The sequence below is a fragment of the Carlito syrichta genome, unplaced genomic scaffold, assembly GCF_000164805.1.
Source record: "Carlito syrichta isolate Samal-C Ts95f unplaced genomic scaffold, Tarsius_syrichta-2.0.1 Scaffold305725, whole genome shotgun sequence".
NCBI lineage: Eukaryota > Metazoa > Chordata > Mammalia > Primates > Tarsiidae > Carlito > Carlito syrichta.
This window is the reverse complement of record NW_007249821.1, coordinates 90,641-99,458: the sequence shown is the minus strand read 5'-3', so window position 1 is coordinate 99,458 and position 8,818 is coordinate 90,641. Positions and strand designations below refer to the sequence as shown.

At 45.2% G+C, this 8,818-nt stretch overlaps 1 protein-coding gene across 2 annotated transcripts in view; it reads right to left on the bottom strand.

The window, feature by feature from the left end:
- Positions 1-2,411: 2,411 nt before the first annotated feature.
- MRPS25 (mitochondrial ribosomal protein S25) overlaps positions 2,412-8,818 on the bottom strand; it is an 11,596-nt gene continuing 5,189 nt past the window's right edge. The window contains exons 3-4 of one of the 2 annotated variants that reach the window (XM_008062491.1): positions 3,508-3,595; positions 2,412-2,837 (exon numbers count right to left, since the gene is read on the bottom strand). In XM_008062491.1, the coding sequence (XP_008060682.1) occupies positions 2,645-2,837; positions 3,508-3,595 (281 nt within the window). In that variant the 3' untranslated portion in view covers positions 2,412-2,644. The remainder of the gene's footprint in view (positions 2,838-3,507; positions 3,596-8,818) is intronic. The other variant, XM_008062492.2, reaches the window with a different exon arrangement.

Below are 8,818 nucleotides of genomic sequence, written 5' to 3'. Positions count from 1 at the left end.
CAAAAAAAAAAAAAAAAAAAGAGGTAATGCCTCCTAGTAAGTAGTGTTTTCCTTCCATGACTCTCACCATCTGCCTGTGAAGCAATCCATGCAGAGTAATGGTGGAATTATGCCTGTCTCCACATACTTCCCTTCAGCCTCCTGTCACCCTGGCAGCCAGAGTCTGGCTGTCCACCCTACAACCAATCACTCCAGTGTCAAGCCTGAACTCAAACCCCAAGTTTTTTGTTTTGTTTTGTTTTGTTTTGTTGAGTTGGAGTCTCACTCTTTCCCCCAGACTGGAGTGCAGTGGCATACTCGGCCACCCCAGCGACGACCTGCTGGGCTCCAGTGATCCTTCCGCCTCGGCCTTCCGAGTAGCAGGAACTATATAGGCTTGTGCCACCATGCCTGGCTGATTTTATTGTAGAGACAAGGTCTCACCATATTGCCCAGGCTGGTCTCGAACCCGTGGGGCCCAGACAATCCTTTCATCTCTGCCTCCTAAAGTGCTGGGATTACAGGCATGAGCCACCACACCTGGCCCAAATCCTCATCTTCTGTCTCACCAGGCACTGGACATTTATTTCTCTAAAGAAGTGTCACTGCTCTGGTTAAGGACAATCCTGCTAGTTAGCAACCACTTGTGGCCATACAGGGAAGGGATATTTCCATAAGGCTTTCTCTATCACTGGCTATGGAGACCTAAACTGGCAATTAAGACCAAAAGGAACTGTTTTCTGAAGAGTCCTTGTGGCCGAGTAGAAAGCCCAGTCACCTGGTGTCAAGGTTAAGGCTGCAGTCAGCTGGGGGGGGGGAGGCGGGACTGAACCCAGGGCCCACAGGAGGGATTTTAGTTGAAGGATAGCTTTTTCTACTCTCTCTCCAAAATGGTTATAGTGGAGGAACAAGGTGCCAGATTTCAGTTTAACACCCACATGTCCACCTTCCCTTCCCAGCCTCCCACAAGCCATCACCCTGGACACAGGTCTGGTGAAAAAATTACCACAAACCAGAACGTGAGCATCAAATGCCAGAGGAGCCAACTGTGCCCAATTTAATGTGATAGTCCCTAAAAGTTATATAAGACACACTGTAGGCTAGGCACAGTGGCTCACACTTTGGGAGGCAGAGGCGAGAGGATCACCAGAGGCCAGGGGTTCAACACTAGCCTGGACAACTTGGTGAGATCTCGTCTCTACAATAAATTCAGAAAAACTTAGCAGGCGTGGTGGTGTGTGCCTGTGGTTCCAGCTACTTGGAAGGCTGAGGTGGGAGGACTGCCTGAGCTCAGCAGGTCGAGTGCACTATAGCCTGGGCAACAGAGTGACTCCAACTCAGGGAAAAGAAAAAAGACACTGTAGAGTTGTATCATTTCATTGGCCAACTACTTAATGTGACAGATGCTGGCTTTATTCTCATTTTATGGAGAAGGAAACCAGTTAAGGACCCAGAGCGCTTTAGGACGTGGCCAAGGCCCTAGTAAATAGAGAAATGAAGACTTCGGCCTGCTCTTCCAAGCCCCAACATCTTTTTTCAGTTCTTTTAACCACTGTCTTCCTGTGTCCATAAAGTCAGGTCTTGTCTGAGTTTCCAGGGGTCTGTGGTCCATCTGATCATTCACTTTCAACTAATTTAACCTATTCTTTTTTTTGATTTATTGTAGAGATGAGGTCTCGCTGCCCAGGCGGGTCTCGAACCCACAGGCTCAGGCAATCCACTCACCTCAGCCTCCCAAAGGCACGGGATTACAGGCTGAGCCACTGAGCCCGGCTACAACCTATTCTTACAGTGACCCAAGAGGACGGACTCTGCTGTCTTCGGGGGGCTGAAGCCAGCATGACTAAAGTGACAGTAATAGCAGTGTCCCATGAGAAAGGAACTTCTAGGAAGATGCTCAGTAATACATGACACCCTTTCTCAAAACTTAGTAAGCAAGGACTAAGTGAGCCAAAACCAGCCAGACACAATCCCTAAGCAGGGCACCAAAGTCTCCACCATGGGGTGCCTTCTTTCCTCTGCGGCCTATAAACCTCCCTGCTAATTAATGCACACAGTGACAGGACCACAGACTGGCAGCAGCTGACTGGCCAGCGGGCACATGCCTGGGTAAGGCTGGTCTGTCAGCCACTGGGGGCCATCTGTGGCCCATGGCCAGGCCCCAGGAGGCAAGGTCATCAGCTCTAGTTTCAAAGGTGAGCATTGCAAAAAAGGTTGCCTTTCGATTTCTGAAAAATACCCAAAGAACCTAAAGGAAGGCTCCACAGGCAGCTCCAGCCAGACTCAACCACAACAGCCTTTACGTTCTCCAGACCAAGGTCTCAAGGAAGATTCGAAGGCAACGGAGACCAGGAAAGGGTGGCAGGACCAAGACAGGTGTCACCACGCAGGCCTTCCTCTTGCCTGTGAAGACCAGACACACACCATGGCGCTGGAGTGATCAGGAAGTATTTATTGACCACTGGAGGAATTTTCATTGAGCAGCTCAGCTGTGATGCTCCCCTCCCCACGTCCTTTCACACAAGTGTGTAAAGGGGACCTTGTGCTGCAGAGATTGCCAGAGTGTCTCTGGGGACACGACGAGGAGCCTCCTGGGGGCCAAGAGCCCCATGCCCATCTCCACACTGGCCAGACACAACTGCCCAGTCCACGGTGGCCTTGGGCCTTAGTCCTGGGCACCGGCTTTCAGGGAGGCTTTGTACTTCCCTGTCATCTCCTTGGGCAACGGCACCAGGCCTGGGCAGGGCACCTGCCCTTCCACTTCACACATGCACTCCCGCAGGCAGTACTTCCGAGGGCCGAAGTTGGCTGGGTGAGAGAGCTGCTTTTTCTCCTGCTCCTCTTTCTTGAGGGTTTCTCTGCCAGAGAACACAGCAACAAAGCATCAGCAACGTGACTCTGAGCCAGTGTGCAGAGCAGGAACTTGGCTGAGGGAACCCACGAGCCAGGGAGACCTGAATCGCTTGCCTTCTCGCCCGCTTCTCACTCCCAGAGCCCAGAGCCCGAGGAGAGACGTCATACCCCCAGGCCATAGGAGCAAGGCCACCCGGCACAGCCTTCCTGCAGCCCAAGGGATGGCCCACAACTCTGGGCAGACAATCACAGGAAAAAGGAGAGTAGAAAGGCTGCTGTGGTTTCTCAGAGACAGAATTTCTTGGCTTTTCTCCCTTTCTTCTTCTCATTTACGGAAGGGCCCCAGGGCTAGGCACGTGCTGGCTGCAAGCTGAGATTCCCAAGAGGAGAAGCATTAGCAGCACACAGAGCAGTGTTTCAGCTGCATTTAAAAGGGAAGGAAGAGCTTTCTCCCCACTTCGCAGCTGAGGGAATAAAGTTTTGCAGAGTTTTAATGATCTGGTGAGCAGCAAAGCCAAGCCAGCATTGATTCTGCAGCCCAAGCTCTTGTTAATAATGTCTGGGGCTCACTGCAGGAGACTCGTCTCAACACCCTCCCCCAAGTACTCCTTTCTTCCCCCCAAAGTTCTCTGGGGTGAGAAGTCTGCTCCCTCCAGGTCAAACCCAGCAACTCACTCATTCTTCCCCAAGATCTTTCTGATATGCTCCATGATCTCCTTATTGCTTTTGGTCTCCACATCCACCAGGACCTGTTCCCCAGAATCTGGAAACAGGAAGCACACGGGAGAAGCTCAGAACGTGAGACACTCGCCTCAGCCTCAAGGGTGGTGAGCTGAGAACTGCTAATAGTGGCAGAAACATTTTAACAATAAAACGTATTTGTCTGCATAACCCATAATGCCACCCTTCCTTCTTTCCTTATTTCTTTAGACATGAGCAAACCCAAACTTTAGGTATGTACACGAAAGCATATTATTTTAATGGAAAGATATTCCATGCTCATAAGACTCAGTCTTATCAATGGCAGTTCTCCCCAAATGGATTTATAGATTAAATCCAGCCCCTGCCAAAGTCCCAGCGGCTGTTTTGTAGAAACTGACAAGTTGAGCCTAAAATCCATATGGAAATTAATGCAAAGTTCTCAAAATAGCCACAATTTTGAAAAATAAGAGAAAGAACATTCATTTTCCGATTTCAAACTTACTATAAATTGAAATGACTGTAATCAAGACAGTGTGGTACTAGCACAAGAAGACATACAGGGTGATGAAACAGAACTGGGTCCAGAAATAACGCTTATATGTATGGCCAATTGCTTTTCAGCAAAGAAGCCAAGATAATTCAATAAAGAAAACGGTCTTTTCAACAGGCAATGTGGAGACTACTGGCTATCCACATGCAAATATGCAAATAAATGGATTTAGACCTTTTCGCCACAACAAATAAATAAAACTCAAAATAGAACAGAGACCTAAGTGCAAGAGATAAAACTTTTATAAAATTTCTAAAAGAGAACACAGAAAAATCTTATGACCTTATACAAATTATTTTTAGATAGGACATTAAAAAACAAACCATTAAAATTAATTAATTAATTGAATTTAATCAACTACAAAACATTTGCCGTTCAAAACACACTATAAGCTATTGTCTGGGAGAAAATATTTGCAATGCATTTGTCTGATAAGAATGTATATCCAGGCCATATAAGGAACTCACACAACTCAATAAGACAATCCAAACAGAAAAACAGGAAAAATAGTTGAATAAACATTTAACAACAAAAAAATACAATGGCTAAAAATAAGTACAAAAACAGATGCCCAATATTAGCCATTAGAAAAATGCAAATTAAAACCACAATAAGGGCCAGGCGCGATGGCTCAGCCTCTAATCCCAGCACTATGGGAGGCCAAGACGAGTGGATTGCCTGAGCCTGTGGGTTCGAGACCCACCCAGGCAACTTGATGAGACCTCGACTCTAAAATAAATCAAAAATTAGCTGGGTGTGGTAGGGCATGCCTATAGTTCCGGCTACTTGGAAGGCTGACGTGGAAGGATCGCCGGAGACCAGCAGGTCAACGCTGGGATGGCCGTGAGTGTGCCACTGCACTCCAGCCTGGGCAACAGAGTAAGACTCCAACTAAAAAAAAAAAAACACAGTAAGATATATAGCCAAACAATACCAAGTGCTAGTGAGGACACAGAATAACTGAAATTTCATACACTGCTAGCAGAAATGCAAAATATTACTGCCACTTTAATCAGTGAAGACAAAATTTTAAAAAAGATTTGAAAAGTAGTATAGCTCTTTATTTGCAGATAATATGATTACAATGTATACAGAAAATTCTAGGGACTCTAGAAAAAACCACTAGAAAAAAATGAGTGAATTTAGGAAGACTGCAAATCAGATGCCAGGTTCATAAACAAAAACTTGTAGGTGTTTGTTAGCACCAAACAACTGAGAAATAAAAATTTTTTAAATACCATTTATAGTAGTCACAAAACACTTAACATTGTGGGGGAGGTGTTTTCATTTGTACTGTCGTTATTTTGAGACAGGGTCTTACTTTGTCACCCAGGCACCATCATAGCTCACTGCAGCCTCAAACTCCCAGACTCAAGCAGTCCTCCCAACTCAGCCTACTGAGTAGTTTGGACTATACATGCACACCACCACACCTGGCTATTTTTTTTTTTGTAGAGACAGGGTCTCATTATGTTGCCCAGGATGGCCTCAAAATCCTGGGCTCAAGCAATCCTCCCACCTTGGCCTCCCAAAGTGCTAGAATTACAGGCCTCAATATTGTTAAAACGTCTATTCTCAAAATGATCTATAATGAAATTCCTATCAAAATTCAAGTAATTTTTTTTTCTAGAAACTGACAAGGAGATATTAAAGTGTATATGGAAATGCAAAGGACCCAGAATAGCCAAATTCATAGTGGGGGAAGTTGGGGAGGTGGAGAGAATAAAGTTGAATTTATGCCACCTGATTCCAGTACTTATTATAAAGCTACAAAAACCAAAACAGCATGGTATTAGCATAAGGACAGGCAACTCAGTGAAAGGCAATAAAGAATTCAAAAATATGGCCGGCGTGGCGGTTCATGCCTATACTTCCAGCACCTTTGGGAGGCGAGGTGAGAGGATTGTCTGAGCCCACATGTTCGAGACCAGCCTGGGCAACTTGTCGACACCTCATTTCTACAATAAATCAAAAAATTACCCGGGCATGGTGGTGGATGCCTGTAGTTCCAGCTACTTGGAAGGCTGAGGCGGAAGGATCGCTGGAGCTCAGCAGGTCGAGGCTGTGGTGGCTGGGAGTATGTTACTACCCTCCAGCCTGGTTGACAGAGTGAGACTCCAACTCAAAAAAAAAATTCAGAAATATACAGTCAAGTGATTTTTTTTTGGTATGTGGTATACATACCACGTACCATTTTAAAGTATACAGTTCAGTAGATTTTTGCACATTTCTTATTTTACCACTATCTTGAACCAGAACTTTCTCATCACCCCAAAGAGAAACCTTATATTCATTAAACAGTCAGTCTCTATTCCCCCTGCCAATGGCAACCACATTCTGTTTCTAAAAACTTAAGTATTTTGTACAGTTCATGCAAGGAGAGTCATACAATTTATGGTCCTCTGTATCTGTGGCTTTTCACTTAGCATGTTTTCTTTTTTTTATTTTTGAGTTAGAGTCTCTCTGTTGCCCAGACTGGAGTGCAGCGGCCACTCCCGGCCACCGCAGCCTCGACCTGCTGGGCTCCTTCCGCCTCAGCCTTCCAAGTACCCGGAATTACAGGCGTGCGCTACCACGCCCGGCTGATTTTTTTGATTTATTGTAGAGATGAGGTTTCGCCAAGTTGCCCAGGCGGGTCTCAAACCCGCGGGCTCAGGCAATCCACTCACCTCAGTCTCCCAAAGGCGCGGGATTACAGGCTGAGCCACCGAGCCTGGCTCACTTAGCATGTTTTCAAGGTCCATCATGTTGCTGTATGTGTCAGTACTTTATTCTTTCTTATGGCTGAGTAATATTCCACTGTATGGACAGACCACACTGTTTATCCACTCAGGGTCAAATTATTTTTGACAAAGATGCCAAGGAAATTCAATTCAATTGCCAGGTTTCTTTTTAATGGGAAAAAGTAGTCCTTCAGTGAATGGTGGCATAACAACTGGACATGCCAATTTTATTTTACTTATTTATTTATTTTTTTCTTTTAGTAAAAACAAGCTTTCACTGTTACCCAGACGGGAGCGCAGTGGTAGCATCATAAATCATTGCAGCCTTGAACTCCTGGACTCAAGCGATTCTTTTCACCTCAGCCTCCTGCATGGCTAGGACTATAGGCAGACACCACCATGCCTGGCTACTTTTTTTTTTTAATTTTGTAGAAATGGGTCTTTCTATGTTGCCCAGGCTGGTTTCAAACTCCTGGCCTAGAGCAATCTTCCTACCTCTACTTCCCAAAGTGCTGGGATTACAGATTTAAGCCACCATACCCAGCCCTGAATTTAAAAAACAAAATTGAACCTCAACCCCTATCTCACTTAATACACAGAAAATAACTCAAAGTAAAATCATAGGCCTAAAGGGAAAATATAAAACCATAACACTTCTCTGGCCAGACATGATGGCTCATACCTGTAATCCCAGCACTTTGGGAGGCAGAGGCAAGAGGATTGGCTAAGCCCAGGGGTTTGAGACTAGCCTGGGCAACTTGGTGAGACTTTATCGCTACAGTAAATTAACAAAATTAGTTGGGTGTCGTGGCACACATCTGTGGTTCCAGCTACATGGAAGGCTGAGGAGGAAGGATTGCCTGAGTCCAGCAGGTCAAGGCTGCAGTGGCCGTAAGCGTGCCACTGTACTCTAGCCTAGGCAGCAGAGTGAGACTCTGTCTCAAAAAAAAAAAGGCCAAACCTACAAATCATAGGTGTTTCTGAGGAAGAAGAGAAAGCAACAGGTTTGGAAAACCTATTTGAGGGAATAATAGAGGAAAACTCCTCTGGCCTTGCCAGAGATCTAAACATCTAGATACAAGAAGTCCAAAGAACCCCAAGAAGACTCATTGTAAAAAGGTTATATAATCATTGGTTACGCAAAGTTAATGTGAAGGAAAGACTCTTAAGAGCAGTGAGACAAAAGCATCAAATAATTCACAAAGGTAAGCCTATCAGTCTAACAGCAGACTTCTTGCAAAAAACCATACAAGCCAGAAGGGATTGGGGCGCCACCTTCAATCTCCTCAGCATAACAGTCAGCCAAGAATTTTGTATCCCACAAAACTAAGTTCCATAAAGGAAGGAGACATGAAGTCTTTCCCCCAGACAAGCAAACACTGAGGGAATTTGTCACCACTAGACTGGATCTACAAGTACTTCAAAGGAGTTCTAAATATTGAAAGAAAAGGCTGAAATATACCAGTAAAAAAACACTGGACACCGTAAAACTCACAGGCCTATGGAACACCAACACAATAGAGAAAATAATAAATGAATCAACTAGTTAACCAGTATGATGAATGGAATAGTACCTTACATATCATTATTAACTCTGAACATAAATGGTCTCGATGTCCCACTAAAAAGATACAGATGGGCAAAATGGATTTAAAAAAATCACAACTCAAATATCTGCTGCCTTCAAGAGACCCACTTAACTCACAAAGACTCCTACAGACTCAAGGTAAAAGGGTAGGGAAAAATATTCCATGCAAATGAAAAACAAAATGAGCAAAAGTAGCCATTCTCATATCAGATCAAACAGACTTTATATTAATAACAGTAAAGGCCGGGTTCGGTGGCTCAGCCTGTAAGCCCAAGACTTTGGAGGCCGAGGTGAGTGGATTGCCTGAGCCCGCGGGTTCGAGTCCTGCCTGGGCAACTTAGCGAGACCTCATCTCTACAATAAAAATCAAAAATGAGCCGGGCGTGGTAGTGCATGCCTGTAGTTCCAGCTACTTGGAAGGCT